The 17,523-nt window shown below is 41.1% G+C and overlaps 1 protein-coding gene across 2 annotated transcripts in view; it reads right to left on the bottom strand.

Moving 5' to 3' along the window:
- The window catches only part of nr3c2 (nuclear receptor subfamily 3, group C, member 2), a 269,119-nt gene that overhangs the window by 64,927 nt on the left and 186,669 nt on the right, over positions 1-17,523 (bottom strand). For both annotated transcript variants that reach the window (XM_052034930.1, XM_052034939.1), the window contains exons 4-6: positions 15,476-15,592; positions 13,378-13,698; positions 759-903 (exon numbers count right to left, since the gene is read on the bottom strand). In XM_052034930.1, the coding sequence (XP_051890890.1) occupies positions 759-903; positions 13,378-13,698; positions 15,476-15,592 (583 nt within the window). The remainder of the gene's footprint in view (positions 1-758; positions 904-13,377; positions 13,699-15,475; positions 15,593-17,523) is intronic.

Consider the following 17,523-nt stretch of genomic DNA (forward strand, 5'->3'; position numbering starts at 1 on the left):
GCTTCTACTTAAAGCATGCAGATAGGTGTCACTGCATGCCATGAATTCTGGCTGATGCTTAATGATACTCGATAATGCCTTCTATAAACTCTCTTTTAACCTCCTATGGTGCACTTAGTGGCATTACAAAATGATGCACTCTCCAGACTATTTTTTAACTCATGCTGTTTGTCACTTTCACAAGCCTGGCTCTGAGATACCTTCTGACTAACTTAAGCATTCTAAAAATTGCTGTCAACCTTCATGATAAATATGACTACCTTTTCTATCATCTGTTTTCGTTTATCAGTTTTCTTGTGACTTTAGCATGATTGGTTCAATCAGAGTTGTATCTGATCCTTATTATTTCTTTGCACAAGAAGTCAACTTACTCATCTAAAAGTCTCCACATCAAGATGTTCAGAATCACAAATGGATGTCATGAAGTTATTTTTGCTGAAGGATGAGATTCCATGTAATTATCACTTAAAAGCATCAATATAAGTTGCATGTTGTCGAAATTCTGTCAGGATTTTATATAAAAATCAGCCACAGCAAATCATTACTGTACCACAGCACACATCAATAAAATGCATTTCCAGTGCAACCACAGAGCAGCCAAGTACTGAATGATGCAGTGCTGGAAACAAAATTTTCAGCAGTTTTATGCTGTGGATTAATCTGACATTGAATGTTGTTGGTTTGCCTAATGAAATTATTGATATGGGGAAAAAAATCTATAAACAATCCATAAAAAAATTAATATGAAGAACACTTACTCAGTGAACACCAAGTCTGGTGCAAAGTAAAGCATTGTGCCATTGGTCTGTTTGTATGATCTCCAAATAAGGCCAAACGTCATTAAACACATCCAAGAGTACCGGAGCAGAGTCATTTGGTCGTCAAGTGCCATTGTACGGAATCCTGAAAAACACAATATAATGGCCATAAAAGATTTCTTCAACCTTACTCCCTATACTTATTATTTTTTTGTTTGACTGAATATTTAAATTCAACTTAACGTTATTATTTAGCCCAAAACCCACCACAGTACTTGATTCTGGCAGTACTGTCAAATCAATCCCCAACAAAGAAATGGTGGCTGGATTTTAATTGCCTGTTGCAGGGGGAATCCTAGGGTCCAGGAGTGCATGGAGAATGTCAAACACATTTTCAGTGGCTTTTTAATCCAGCTACTGCATTCTGGTGTACAATAGTGCAGTGGTTAAGTTGCTGGACTAGAAGCCATTGGCCTAGAGATACAAGTTTGAAACCCACCATGGCAGCTGGGTAACTTAAATTCAACCAATCAAATAAACCTTGAAATTAAAACAAAAGCTAGTCAAAATAATGGAAACCATGGAACAGCCAGAAAGTGGTTAAAAACCCATCTGGTCAATCATATCCTTCACAGAAGGAAATCTGCCATTCGCACACATCAATGTGATTGACTCTTAACTGTGTCATTAGTACAGAGGGAATGAGAGATGGACAATAACTGCCAGCAATGTCCACAAAATAAGTAAACAAGTAAGTAAAGTACAATTACTTCTGTGTTTTGTGATCAATCAACTTGCAGGCATGTTGATTACACGCAACACAATTTCAAAGGCACCATTTAAAAGGATTCAAACATGAAATTTGATGGATTTTGTAGTTAAACACACAACAGAAGGAAATGAAGAATGGAAACCAGACAGTGAGAGGCTGTCTTTTATTTAAATGATACCTCACTGGAAGAGATACTGATGATTATATTGGTCTGCAGGGAGATACCTCTCCCCACCAACAGGAGGAAGAAGGTTACTAATTAAGTAATGTGTTGTTGGAGGTAGCTGGTGAGGTCAGCAGCTGGCTGGATTTGATGCTAAAAGTGAGTTAATAGTAGCACAGTAGTTCAACAGGTTTGTTCATGACCTCTGGTGCTTTGTGTGTGGATTTTGCATGTTCACCCTGTGACTGAGTAGGTTTCTCTTGGTTCCTCCAGTTTCCGCACACATTTGAAAGAAGTGCTCGTGGTAACTGCTTGCTGCAAATTACTTCTAGCGTACATTAATAGTTGAATAATTGATGAGCATGTGGGAGATAGAATAGGTATTAAGTGGAGGAAGGGGATTTATAGTCATAGAGAGGTATAGCACAGGAACTGGCCCTTTGGCGCACACTGACCATTTGCACTATTCCTACAGTAATCTTATTTTTTATTCTCCCCGTATCCCCATCAACTCAGATTCTACCAGTCACCTATACACTGGCCAATTAACCTACCAAACCACAGTTCTTTGGGATGTGTGAGGAAACTGGAGCACCCAGAGGAAACCCAAGAAAAGTGTGCAAACACCACACAGACAAGGTCAGGATTGAACCTTGTCTCTGGCACTGAGAGGCATCAGCTTTATTAGCTGCACTACTGTACCACTCTTAATTTACCGGATTTATGAGATTACCCTGATAACACAATAGACTTGATGGGCTGAATGGCCTCCAAGGCATTAAGAAATTATGTTTACCTACATCCTGATGTAAAAATCACTGTCCCCTCCTCCCACTGTCATCTCAAGCATATACTCCCTGCAAATATTCCCATTTCCACCTAACACACATCTTTCCCTTTATGCATTAACTCATTTCTTTCTATTAGAGTCATAGAAGCATAGAGTCATAGAGTTGTTCTGCATAGAAACAGGCCCTTTGGCCCACCATGTCTATGCTGACCGTAATGCCTATAGGTACTAATCTGACTTGCCTGCAGTAATTCCATATCTCACTATGCTTTGCTCATTCAAGGGCCTATCCAGGTGCCTCTTAAATGTTGTTACTGTTCCTGCCTCCACCACCTCCTCATTCCACAGGCCAACCACTTCTTGTGTGAAAAATTTACTCCTTAGATCCCCTTTAAACTTCCTCCCTCTCACCTTAAACCCATGCCCTCTAGCTTTAGAACCCCCTAACTTGGGAAACAGACTATTTATGCCTCTCATAATTTTATATATCTCTATCATGTCACCTCAGTCTTCTTTGCTCCAAGGAAAACAGACCCAACCTATCCAATCTCTCCTTATAACTCAAGCCCCCCGGATCATTAGATCGCATGGGATCCAGGGGGAGATAACATATCAGATTCATAATTGTCTCAGTGGTAGGAAGCAGAGGGTGATGGTTGAAGGTTGAAGGTTCGTAATTTATATAAACGATTTGGATGTGAATGTACAAGGCATGGTCAGTAAGTTTGCTGATGATACTAAATTAGGGGGACTTGTTGATGCTGAAGCAGGTTACAATGAATTGCAAAGAGATCTTGATCAGTTAGGGAGATGGGCTGAGGAATGGCAAATGGTTTTCAATCCAGGTAAGTGTGAGGTATTGCATTTTGGTAAATCAACCCAGGGTAAGACTTATACAGGGCCCTGGGGAGTGTTATGGAACAGAGGGATCTAGGAGTGCAAGTGCATAGTTTGCTGAGAGCAGTGTCACAGGTAGGTAGGGTGGTGAAGAAGGTGTTTGGCATGCTGGCCTTCATCAGTCAGGGCATTGAGTATAGGAGTTGGGAAGTTATGTTGCAGTTATATAAGTGGTTGGTGAGGCCACACTTGGAGTATTGTATACAGTTTTGGTCACCCTGTTATAGGAAAGATGTTATTAAACAAGAAAAAGTGCAGCAAAGATTTACCAGGATTTTGCCTGAACTTGGGGGCCTGAGTTACATGAGGGGTTGCGTAGACTAGGACTTTATTCCCTGGAACGTAGGAGATTGAGGGGTGACCTGATAGAGGTATATAAAATCATGAGGGTCATAGACAGGGTGAAAGCACATAGTCTTTTCCCGGGGGGGGGGGGGGGGGGTGGGGGGGGGAGGGGGAAGTGCTTAAAACAAGAGGGCATAAGTTTAACATCAGAGGCGAGAGATTTAAAAGGGACACCAAGGGCAGCTTCTTCATGCAAAGGACACTGGGAATTTGAATGAACTGCCAGAAATAGTGGTTGACACGGACACATTAGCAACATTTAAAAGCGATCTAGATAAGTACATGGATAGGAGAGGTTTAGAGGGCTATGGGCCAAATGCAGGCACATGCGACTAGCTTGCTGGGCAACATCATCGGCATGGACGAGTTGGGCTGAAGGGCCTGCTTCCATGCAGTATGACTACGACTCCAATCCAGGCAAAATCCTTGTGACTCTTCTCTGCACCTTCTCTAGCTTAACCACATCTTTCCTGCAGTGTGATGACTAGAACTGCACATAATATGCCAAGTGCAGCCTAATCAATATTATGTAAAACTATGACACAAGAGATTCTGCAGATGCTGGAATTTGGAGCAACACACACAAAATGCTGGAGGAACTCAGCAGGACAGGCAGCATCTATGGATGGAAATAAACAGTCGATGTTTCGGGTTGACACCCTTCTACAACAATAACACGAAGTCCCAACTCTTGTAATCACTGACCTGACCAATGAAGGCAAATATGCCACATGCCTTTACCATCCAATCTATCTGTGTTGCCATTTTTGGGTAACTATGTACTTGCACCCCAAGGTCTCTCTGTTCAACAACAGTCCCCTGGGCCCCAGTCATTCACCATGCATTTTCTGGCCTTGTTTGACTTCCCAAAATACATCATTTCGCACCTGAGTTAAATTCGATCTGCCATTCCTTGTCCCGTTTTCTCAATTGTTCGAGAATCTTCTTCACTGTCCACTATACCTCCAATTTTGGTATCATTCGCAAACTTACTAACCATGCCAACTGCATTCTCATCCAAATCGCTAATATAGATGACAAACAACAATGGACTCAGCACTGATCCTTACAGCACACCGCTGATCACAGGCATCCAATCTGAAAAACAACCCTACACGACCCCCTTCTGACTCCTACCACCAAGCCACTTTGTATCCAATTGGCGAACTCACCCCGATCCCATGTGATCTAGCATTCCAGACCATCCTACCATGCAGGACCTTGGTAAAGTCCATGTAGACAACATCCACCACCCCGCCCTTGTCAAAACTCTTGGTTACCTCTCAAAAGACTCATTCAAACAACCCCAGTAATTCAAAAGGAAAATTAGTACAGGTACTGCAGAAAAGCCAGAAATACACAGTGAGCAAGGCAGTTCTGATGAAAGGCCACTGATCTGAAATGTTAACTCTGCTCTGCCTGACCTGCTTAGCACTTTGATTAATTTCAAACCTATTAAATTGTGTCTGTGTACATCACCAGCAGAATCTAGGATCCAGAGGCAAAACACTTGAGGGTGGTGATGGTGCTGTTTACAGCCAGTGGTAAAAGACATTGCCAGGTCCACTTGCCCAGGGTGCAAATGTGAGACTCTGAGCTTCAGACACTGAGAGAGCCCATCCTGTCTCTGGACTCTTGTATATTGGGTACAGACACTAAGGAAGCCCATCCTCTGTCTCTGGACCCTGTGAGTCAGGTACAAACACTGAGGAAGCCCATCCTCCATCTCTGGACCCTGTGAGTCAGGTACAAACACTGAGGAAGCCCATCCTCTGTCCCTGGACCCTGTGTGTTGGGTACAGAAACTGAGGAAACTCATCCTCCATCTTTGAACCCTGTGCTTCAGGTACAGCCACTTGCAAGCTGTGCCTCTCCTGAGCCCTTTGCTCCCCTGGAGCTTGGAGGCTCAGAGCAGAAGTGTGGTGTTCTGCCTACTGCTCCATGTGGTGTTGGTCCAGTTGGTAATGCTCCTTTGGTGGTGGAGCTGGCAATGCACCTGCACCTGATACTACTCTTATGCCTCCTGCTCCTCTTGGTATTGCTTTCAGTGCACCTGTTCCTGGTGCTGCTATTCTCGCTGGGATGATCCTGCTGGTGGTGCTGCTAGCAGTGTTCTTACTCCTCGCATCAGGTGGAAGTACTGCTGGAAGTGCTCCTGCACCTGGTGACGTTACTCCAGCTGTTGCTGCTCTTGCTGGTGGTGATCCTGCTGGTACAGCTATTGCTCCTGGTGGTGTCGCTCCAGATGTTGCTTCTCCTGCTGGTACACCTCTTGCTGTTGGTGGTGTTGCTCCAGCTATTGATGTTCCTGCTGGTGGTACCCCTGCTAATGGAAGACCTGTTGGTAATGATCCTGCTTCTGCTTGTGATGCTCCAGCTGGTACTGGGCCTGTCTGTGGTGTTCCTGCTCCTGCTAGGGGGTCTCATGCTGCTGCAGTGGTGCTCTTGCTGGTGATGGTGTTGTTAGTGCAGCTCTCGTTCCTGCTGCTGCCAGAGAAGCCCTTGACTTTACAGGTGGGTGGTGGAGCTGCTGAAGATGTTCCTGTTCCTACTGGTGGTGATTCTGCTGGCAAAGCTCCTGCTTCTCCTGGTAATCTTGTTCCTCAAACGAGGCCCAAAGTAACACTGCACAAGCAGAACGCAAGGTAATTTGATAGATCAGAACTCAAAAGCATAGATCAGAAGTATAAATCTCCACAGTGGTCAAAGTAATTCTCAGTACGTATACTGTGAACAAGTCTTTAACAGAAACAGGCAAAGAAGCAGCTGTTAGCTTTCAGTAATTTTTGGCATATATTTCTGTCGTGCTTTCAACCTCCTCAATTGCTGCTGTGTTCTTACCCTGCTCTCACTGCCCAGTTCCAGGAAGCCTGGGAAACCAGTGGACACACAGATTAAATTGAAAAGCTCGTGTTATTATTGCTATAATTGAGTGATTATAATACTGAAATTGATAACCAGCTTCTCCCAAGTGAGTTTAGGCACGTGTAGCCTGACTCATAGCATTTTAATGTGAAATTCAGCAGAATGGAGCTGGCTCGCTCCCCTGGTTTGAAACCTCACAGACTCCCAAGCCCACACATCTCATCTGGCAGCTTGTTCCATATCCTCACTATGTGAAAGAGTTGCCCCCTCAGGTCCCATTTTAATCTTTCTCCTCTCACCCTAAACCCATGCCCCCTAGTTTTGGATTCCCCGAACCTGGGGAAAAGACTGTTACCGTCTGCCTTATCTACACCTCTCATAATTTTAAACTTTTCTGTAAGGTCACCCTCATTCTCCTACGTTCCAAGGAATAAAGACCTAGCCTGACTAACCTCTCCCTATAACTCAGGCCCTCTATTCCTCGTAACATGCTCGTAAATCTTTTCTACACTCTTTCCAGTTTAACCACATCTTTCCTAAGCAGAGTGACCAAAACTGTACAGTGCACTCCAAGTGCGGCCTCACCAACAACTTACACATCCACAATATAATGTCTCAGCTCCTATACTCAATGCCCTGACTGATGAAGGCCAGCATGCTAAATGCCTTTTTTACCATCCTGTCTACCTGTGACACCGCTTTCAACGAACTATCCACTTGTACTCCTAGGTCACTCTGTTCCATTATACTCCCTGGTGCCCTACCATTCATAGTATAAGCCCTAAGTTGATTTGACTAGGACTTATCGAGGTCCTCACACTTATCTGTATTGAAGTCTACTTGCCACTCCTCAGCCCACTTCCCTAACTGATCAAGATCCCCCTGCGATCTATGATAATCTTCACTACCAACAACACCTCCTAATTCTGTGTCACCTGCAAACTTCCTGATCAAGCCACGTGCATTCGCATCCAAATCATTTATATAAGTAATGAATAACAAGGGTCCCAACACCGACCCCTGAGGCACACCACTAGTCACTGGCCTCCATTCCGAGAATCAACTTTCAACCACCACCTTCTGCTTCCTATCTACGAGCCAATTTTGAATCCACCTGTAGTATGAAAGCACATGGCTGTCACATAACAGTGACAACATTGACCCCTCTGGTCGGAGAAAAGCATTGCTTATCAGATTGGAAGTGACACCACTGTCAATCAAGGTTCGACTCCACCCCACCCATCAGGTGTGGACATAGGGATTGGCCTTGGAGAGCACCTTTGTTCCTGGGCCTGCCTGACCATTGGCCTTGGTAAACACCTTTGTCCTTGACCCCCAAGCCATTGGCCTGTCTAAATTACCTTGCTGGGCTCCACCAGCCTTCCAGCACTATAAAGAGTGCTGCACATTCCTGGCTCGTTCTCTTTTGACTGCCCCAGGAATAGTGAGACAATGCTGCAGAGACCACTGGTAAGAGTGTGCACCACCATGAGGTCTGGGAGCATCTTAGTCAGATTCCAGGGAGTGTTAGAGCCAATACTTGTCTAGGTCAAGGTGTTCAGACATTGAAGTGTTTATCCCTTGATAAGTTGTAACTTGTTTATTATGGGTGGGTGGGGGGGTGTGTGTGTGTGTATATCTCACCCCCGTTGCCATTTCCCTTACTTTTGTGATCTCCTGTCTCTGTGTGTGCGAGTGTACATTTGTTCCCATTCATTCTGTTCCTGCGTTTGCCTCTGTGATTAAACTGTTTTTAAGATCCAAAGCCTGTGTCCAGAGTCCTCCATCTTTAAGATCCCAAAAGAACCTTTTTCACACAACACCACCTAACTAGCTTTTCCTGGATTCCATATGACAAACAGTAAGCATCTCAACACTGACCACTGTGGTATATCACTGGTCACAGGCTTCTAATCACCAAAGCAAACCTCTGCCATCACCCTTGGTCTCTTATTATCAAGTCACATTGGATCTAATTTGCCAACTTGCCTCAGATCCCATGACTCCAACCTTTTGGACCAGCCTTTAATATGGGGCTTTTCAAAGACTCTAATTCCTTGATCAACAACTTTTACTTTTAACAGGGTATTTATGAAACCCAGAAGATCAGGCAAATGGGAGATGAAATTACAACAGATGACAGTAGTTTGTTCTATATAGTTGTTCACCTTTCCATGCATAAGCACACAGTTATAAGCTGCTAATGGTAATATAATGAGGGCAATGAGATTGTTAATTGTTCAAATGAGATACCTATTTTCCACATATTTAAGACTCCCACCTAAAAAAACATCCAGTATGAACGTTTTTACATTGTTTTTAGTTTAAAATACCCATGAAGACATTTGCCAGCTATTATTGCTACCGCTAAGATTGCAACAGTGTTCCCATTACTTCAGGCTGCAGAGAGCACCAATCGAAATATTCATGTACTCATGGCAGATCCAGTATGTAGATGAGAAGGGATTGAAAAAATAAAAACCACACTTTAAAAGGAAAACTTAATAGAATAAAAACAGGATACATCAAATGAGACAATGTATGATGTTTTTAAATAACAATAATTTTATAAAAATAGCAGAGTTTCAGCAACACAAGTTTACAAATTATTAGACACAAAATATGAACAAAAGGACCCGTGAAATGTTGGTTTTCATCAGAAGGGGACTGGAATACAAAATTGAAGAAACTATTGTACTGTTGTATAAAATTTTGATCAGAACCCCCAAAATTTGGAGTTTGCTTTCCTAAATGTGAATGCTGAGGTAATTGAATATTTAAAATCTGTGATCAAAATACTTCTTTGGTAAGAGCTAGGAAATAAGGAGAAATGGAGTTGAGGTGCAGATCAGCCATGATTTAATTTCATGGTGTATCGGGATTAAGGGCCTGTTCTTATCCCAATATTTTGAAGTCCTATTAGTCATTGACTGACCTTCCATTGTTGCCATAATTCCACTCTTAGTCCTCATCACCTACACCCTCCCCCCTCCACCCCTACCCCTATTTCCCAAGTGACTTGAATTCCAGCTGTATTCCCAGTCTGGTTCCAACCCACACTAGCATCCCCAAGACAAGTACAGATCCTGCTGGCATCCTGCTATCCTCAGCCAATGGTAATCTCATGTTGAAATTAGCACTGCCCTCAGAATTGGAGATCCAGGTACTGCAGTAAGAATAGCCCAGTGAGCAAAACTAACTACATCATGAAGAGGAAGGGATGGCATCACCAAAATCAGAGAGTAGGTACATGTGTGGAGGAAGTCTCCCCTGGTCTGTGTGCAGTTGGATGGCATGAGTAGCTCTAATAACAAATGTATACTTGTATTTATATAGTGCCTTTCACAATCTCAAGATATATTAAAACATTTTACAACCAATGAAGTTCTTTTGCACACAGTCACTGTGGATTGCGCTGTGCAGTGGATCCATACTTCATAGATAAAATTAGTGACTCTAAAGAATTTCAAAATAGACTTATTGTGTTGTGATTTTCATTATGCTATATGGTATATGCTCTGGCCAGATGGAAAGTGGCATAACCACTGAAACCACTTTGCAAAAATTATTTGAGTATTTTGGTTGATTGGCCTCACAGTGTTTGGTTGCTCCTTCCTGACTAATAATGTCAGCTAGCAGATATTTGAGACCATCAGAACAATTAATCAAACAGATCCTGTGTTTTTTAAGGCAGTTATTAAAATGTGACACAAAGATCTGAGGTTCAGATATTGGATGTGCCATATGCTACGTGCAAGACCATTCATTAAATAAACTGATATATAAATATGCAGGTAGATGATGGACAGAGATGATATATGGTCTATTTAAAGATATTTCCTGTACATTTTCCTCTATTTCCGTTGTGGCTTTCCTGTATACACACTCCTTGAATCAAGATATCCAAACTGTTTAAATGTTACTATTCTTATCCTGGCATGTTCTTACTATTCCTTTCCATACTGTAAAATATACAGGAAACAGAAGAACTTATAGAGAAGCCACAAATGAAATAAGGGATAACATCTCGGGAGAAATGGAGAATTTAAGCCTGATTATCTGTCGTTGTCATTTCTTTTGTCTGTGTGGGGTTGGATGGTGTGAGTAGCTCTAATAAAAAATGTATACTTGCATTTACAGTATATAGTGCCTTTCACAATCTCAAGATATATTAAAACATTTTACAACCAATGATGTACTTTGCACACTGTCACTGGATTATGCTGTAAAGTGGATTTGTACTTCATAGATAAAATTAGTGACTGACTAAAGAATTTCAAAATATATTTATTGCATTGTAATTTCCATTGTTAAAACTGAGGTTTGGTGAATTATCAGAGCAGGATTTCCACACTTCCATAAGATTATTACATTAGGTGGCAAATATGGCTAACTAGTAATACTCTTCTTTGAGTCAGATAGTTCTGGATCCAAGTAACCTTCCAGTGATTTACACACATAATTCTGTCTGACTCTCCAGTGAAATATTGAAGACCAGCTGCATTGCTGGAGGTCTCTCTTTTGGAGGAGATATTAAACTGAGGAACCTCAGTTCTCTCAGGTAGATGTAAAAGATAACAGGAGGGAATTGCAGGAGAGTTCTGCCAGGGATTTTAGCTGCTATCTATCCTCAATAAACATCAATAAAATTATTCATAAGCAATTATGACCTTGCTGTGTGTTGGCTCTTACTGTGCAGAGACTGGTTGCAATCCAAAGTAACTATATCTCAAAAATATTCTCTGCCTTAAACATCTGTAATATTTTGTGGTCACAATAGCAATTATCTCAATGAATTCTTTTTCTCTTGGCTTTTATTATATGCCTAATTTCCCTGGTTACTGTATTCACATAAAATTTCAAAATATTTTCTTTAACAGCCATTAAGTTGGTTACATTTAACGATTTAATGAATTCATTAATATGGTGCTGAAGCACATTAACCAGTATGTTATCAGAGACAAATAGACTGGTAAAATGGTAAAGCACAATGCACCAGTGCCATAGTGAATCACGTGCTGTGCCTAAGTAAGCTGACCTGATTGACTAACGTGAGGTCAACTGATTGCAATTCCTTTGTTTTCTATAAGCTGAGGCCTTGTCAGCCTAGTTCATAGTTTATGGGCAGGCTATCAGCATGATGCATGCTGCCCAGTATAGGGGTATCTACTGTGTCCAGCTGAGACATGCCAAACCTTGGGTTTTATTTTAGAGACAAATGCTGATCTGACAATGCCTGAATTGTACATTGTCAGGTTCTTAGAATAATAATATGAACATCACATATTACATTTTTGGTCAACAGTAGACAAGTGTCATGGAGTATTAGACAACTTTGTGGGCACAAAGCTGGTCAGAATGAACCACAAGAGGCTGCATATCAGTCAAGGGAATTTATAAGAACATGAGAAATTTAAGTGCAAATAGAGCCCAAAGCCCACCAAACCTGCTCTGCTGTTCTGAGATCATGAGTGAATCCCTGCAGTCAATGTACTCTTTGAGTGAGAAATGTGTTTTGTCAATACTTCACCATGCACTTCCCAATAAATGACAACTTTTTTTTCCCTATTCTGACCACTCAAAAAAAATTTTCAATTACAACTTAGACTAATACCCAGTATTTCAATGCAACACACACAAAATGCTGGAGGAACTCAGCAGGTCAGGCAGCATCTATGGAGAGAAATAAACAGTCGACGTTTCTGGTCGAGACCTTTCATCAGGATGGTTATTAACTATTAAATATAAAAATATTTTTTAAAAGAGTTCAAGAAAAGAAGATTTAGGAAACAAGTTATCACAATGTAAACAAAGGATCTACTTACTCAGTATCAATTAAAAATCAGAACTATCTAGCTTATTCAAAATTGTATGCAGATTGTTTAGCTCAGGGCATGATTTTAACTATTAAGTCATTATTATACAAATTATCCCAGTTCATGTTTAATGCCCTGAGTTGAATCAATACAAATAAGTTAAGGTCAGCTATGATTATCAGCTTAAGCTAAATAGTGCTCCCAAAGCTCAGAACACTAATTTTGGATATTATCATCATCTACCTACGCATAATTTGTCAGAGTTACTCCTCTTCCATAGCTCTTAGTCTGAAGAGACTAACCATGTTGAAATCTTCTCTTTGAGTATCTGTTCCAAGATGATAAATGAACACTAATGATCGGTTAAAAAAGATCATTGCCGGTGTGGAGGGATCATTTTCAATGTGTGTTATCATCATTTCCCTGATGGTTTCATTGATCTCCTGCCGTAAATTCACCAGGACACTAAGAGTGAAAGAAGCCCCCATGTAATTTCAGACCATGTGTATCTTTAACCCTAGTTATTTGGCTTGCTTCTATTTGCCATACTATCGCATGAATAGGAAGAAAATGGAGATTTGTTTTGCGTGCATTATCTGAATATATAGCATATATTTTCCAATTGAATAAAACTAGTGCGCATTGATTTGGGAACTAGAACTACATCAGCAGACCTAGAACTAACAGCTATACTCCTTCTGCGATAAACTCTGCATTTTAAAATACTGATTTAGAGAATCAAAACATTTTTTGACATTGTTCAACTTTAGGTCCATTATATATGCAATTATCCTAACTATACCTTTACAGTTCATAAATTAGCATTTTCTGCTTTTGTACCGTGTTGGGTATATTTGAGAAAATGCAGATTTATTATTTGAAAACATAAGCATCAGTACGCATGACAAAGGATAGGAAAATGTGTGGATCTACACTATCAAGTGTAGATTAAATATTTTCATTAGCCTTACCTGGAAGACCTTTTGCCCACTTCACTATTCGAACCATCTGTTTCTCAGCCAACCTGTTCAAACAGGACAACAGGCGATTGGTTGTGTCTGCCTGACTGTTATCGTACGATGCATAAACCACTTCGGGTTCAATGGCTTCGAGAATGGTGATCAGGGTCGGGTTTACATGGGGTGGCATAAGTGAGAAATGGGGAACAAGCGCAGTGCTTCCTGTGGGTTCCGGCAAAGAAGCAGTGAACGTGATCCCTTCCTTAGGGCTGTGTGGAGGTTGCTGCTCTTCATGTAGCCCTTTCACCTTTCCTAGTTTCTTAGACTTCCGTGCTGAGGGAGAAAGAAAATAAGAAGTACATTCCTTTAAAATGTTTCTCATTTCAATTATGAATGCCGATTCTGTACTTCTATGCATGTGGTTTAAGGGTCAGCCCAATGATTCAGTACACAAATTTGCATGTTGATTTAGTAATTGAAGACAATTCACCAAACAGATCCATTTATAATATCTCCGAAATCTTTTGCACCAAGAGACCTGATAGTTTCAAAGGGAACTCACAAGCAACCCGCCCCTCCCTCGATCTCTCCCCACCCCGGCAAAATATTCAAGAGTGAAAATGCTTTTTTTAACAAAATTAGATAGGGAGGGAGGAGCTGGGGTTGAAATTACTTCTATAATTTTTGAGTCTGGACTACGAAGTGACCATGAAGCCATGCACCAACTGGGAAGCTAGAGGCCCATTTTCCTGGCTGAAGCATTTTAAGATGTTTCTCTGAATTCAACAGGAGTTGGATTGTGCACTAATTCCCAAGAATCCTAACTGCTGCAACCCCCATTGATTTGGTGATAGATCCATTCCCCAAATGACTTTCACCCTCACATTCTGTGTGTGGAGGAAGCATTAGAGCTCTTCTAGGTATGGACAATAGGAGGAGAAAGTAATGGGTAAATACCAAAGCAGGTGCCGGCTTCAGGTTTCCCATGACTTTCTGGTTCTCTTCCATCTCCCACTTTTGTTCTTTTTATCATCAAACTGGATCATGAAACCTTTAATGTGAACCCCATTGTAAACTTTCAGGGGACCAACAGAAAGCAAAATGAGAAGAAGCAAGCTCCTCTGTACGCAGCTTTGCTTGCAATTCAGTGCATGGAACCATTGCTCACTCACTTCCTCTTAAGAGGTCTTCCAGAGAGAAGACTGAAGAGTGAGATACATAGCAATGCACTGGGAAAACAAGAGCATGAGCAACGAGAAACAGTTTGCAGGAAGGAAGAAGGGAGGACAAGAGCATGATGCTCTTCAAAGCTACTGCCTAGTTCACAGTTTTTCCTTATAGAAGAAGAACGCTTATTTCTGCAGGGCCAGTGGCCAGAGCAGTGCCAGATTGGGTTACCTGCCAAAAGTTTATCTTTGTCCTTGGGAATGTATTCCTTACTCAATTACACAACATCCACCCTCACTCACCACTGAAAGCCCCAAATCCCCACCCCCACCCACCCCATCCCACCCAGCTGACTGGCTGTATATTGGTAGTAATTCTTAATCTGCTCCGCCCTCCCCGGCATTCTTGATTCCCAACCCTTCCTTCCCTCTTTGTCACTTCAGAGATTGATGGGCCTATTTGCCTTCTTACATGTGATATCTGTCTGATTCCCCGATCCCCCTCAATCTAGCCTACCCTCCAGTATTTTTTAGCTCTAAAAATGTCCAGTGGCTAGACATTCAGCTCAGGCTCAAAATACTTACAGCAATTTCCATCCCAATGCCTCCCTCCCCAATGAATTTTATTGACAAGCACTTACCCCCTTGGACATGGGGGCCTTGTGTGCTCCCTTGTGGGTGCACCAGAACATCTGGTCAAATATTCCTTGATTATATTGCATTACCATAAAACAGAGGATAAATCTAAATTTATTCATGTTATAGTCACATGATGCCATTTCAGCAGGGAGGATTTACTTGATAAAGAAAAGGAAGTTTCAGTATGGTGAAAATATATGTCCCAAATCAGATGGCCATAAATTGTGGATTCAATGATAACTGCAATCTGATAACCAACTAAATATGTCTCTGTCTGCTATGATTTAATCAATAAAATAAGTTACCTCCCAAGTTCATTCCTGCATTAAGACATTTTCGCAATCTGCAAGCTGGGCAGTTTTTTCTCCGGATTTTGTCAATAATGCAATCGTTTCTTCCTGCGCACAAGTAGTTCTGTTGCCCTAGTTAAAGGAAAAGATTATGTAAAAAGTTAACAGAAACAAATTTACACAATCAGGGGATTCAACCAGTTTAATTTTTAGGTTCCTATGCACAGTCAATAAAAATATAACATGTATAACCATCTGAAATATTGAAAATGCATTAAAAACGGATCAAACAGCATCAATTTCTCATTAACATTCATGAGACAAACAATTACTGCCAGCCTGACCACAATGTATGACTGCTACAAAATAACATCCTTTCTTTTAGTCCAAAGCTGAAAACCTTTATGTTATCTACCCTGGCAAAAGCCCCATGGTGTACTTACCGGTCACCCACTATAATAACCAAGGTTCACGGGGGCCAGAGAAGCTATCTTATATATATGGATGACCTCCTGACCTGTGCAAATAGAGGAACATTTTCAAAGATTGCAATCTGTGGCATATAATGCCAGTTCCAGGATCTGTAGCAATTTACTTTTGTGAAGGAAAATATTGGCTTACTTACCTTTTGGTGAATACCCTGGGATATTTGAGGTACAGGAAGTTAATGCTCTGGTTAGCAGCTTCATAAGGTTAGATCGATGAAACTTGAATATCTGGCATTGTTTTTGCAATGGATTTCTGGTATGAGACATTTGGTATTAGACCATTCAATATTTTAAAAGATTATTGCTTCTGCTAAAATAGATATGATCACATGAATGTACTTCACAAAAGATTGATTAGTCTGCACTTGAAATATAGTGTACCGTTCTGGTTGGCACACTACAGGAAGGATGTGGTAGGAATAGAGAGAGTCTAAAAGAGATTCACCAGGATGATCCTTTAATTGGAGGGTTGTAGTAGTACCAGAGATTGGATAGGCTGAGGTTATTCTCACTGGACCACTGATGGCTGAGCAGTGATCTTATAGAGGTGTATAAAATTATAAGGGGCATATAAAGTCAGAGACTTTTTCCCAGGATTGGATTCTAGAACTTGAGGTTTCAAATTTAAGGTGAGAGGGAAGATACTTAAAGGAGAAGTTTTTCACACAGAGGGCAGTGGTTATCTGGAATGGACTGCCAAAGAAGGTGGTAGAGGTAGACACAATTACAATGTTTAAAAGGCATTTGGGCAGGTACTTGGATAGGAAAGGCATAGAGCAATACGGGCCTAATGCAGGCAAATAGAATTAGTGCAGTTAGGCATCATGTTGGCATGGATGAGCTGGACCTCTGGGAAATTATCCATGGTAAAAAATTTGCAGTGAAAGCTACAGATTTGTTTCCCTTTTTTTGTAACCAATATTGTGTTCATCAAAGTGATTGATTGGATCGATAGAGAATAGAATCTTTTCCGTTCTTTTCCATCCAGTTTCCTTATCAAATATTTCTTGGCCAGCTACAGGAGATACAAATGATGAATAAAGCTTGCTCTGCTCTTTCCATGGATGAACCTTTACTTTGTTTATCCCACCAGACACCTTCTGCCTGAGTTTAGAAGAGAAGAAATCTGATTGAATCATTCAATCTTGAGGGCTCTTGATAGAGTGGATGTTGGGACGATGTTACCTCTTATGTGAGAGTCTACAATAAGGAGTTGCCCAGTTAAGAATCGGAATCAGATTTATTATCACTGATATATGTCGTGAAATTTGTTGTTTTGTGGCAGCAATACAGTGCAAGACATAAAGACATAAAAATTACTATAAGTTACTATAAATAAAGTTACAGGACAGAATTGCGGTGAAAATTTTTCCTCTCAGAAGGTCGTAAGATTTTGGAACTCTCTTCCTCAAAGGGTGGTGGAAACAATCTTTTGAATATTTTTAAAGTTGAGGTAGATAGATACTTGATAAGCAAAGGGTTGAAACGATTTCATGACCATACTTGAACGCGGAGCTGAGCTTACAGTCTGATCAGCCATGATCTTATTAAACAGCTGAATACGCTCAAGGAGCT

This window comes from Pristis pectinata, chromosome 2 (genome assembly GCF_009764475.1).
Source record: "Pristis pectinata isolate sPriPec2 chromosome 2, sPriPec2.1.pri, whole genome shotgun sequence".
NCBI classification, from domain to species: Eukaryota; Metazoa; Chordata; class Chondrichthyes; order Rhinopristiformes; family Pristidae; genus Pristis; species Pristis pectinata.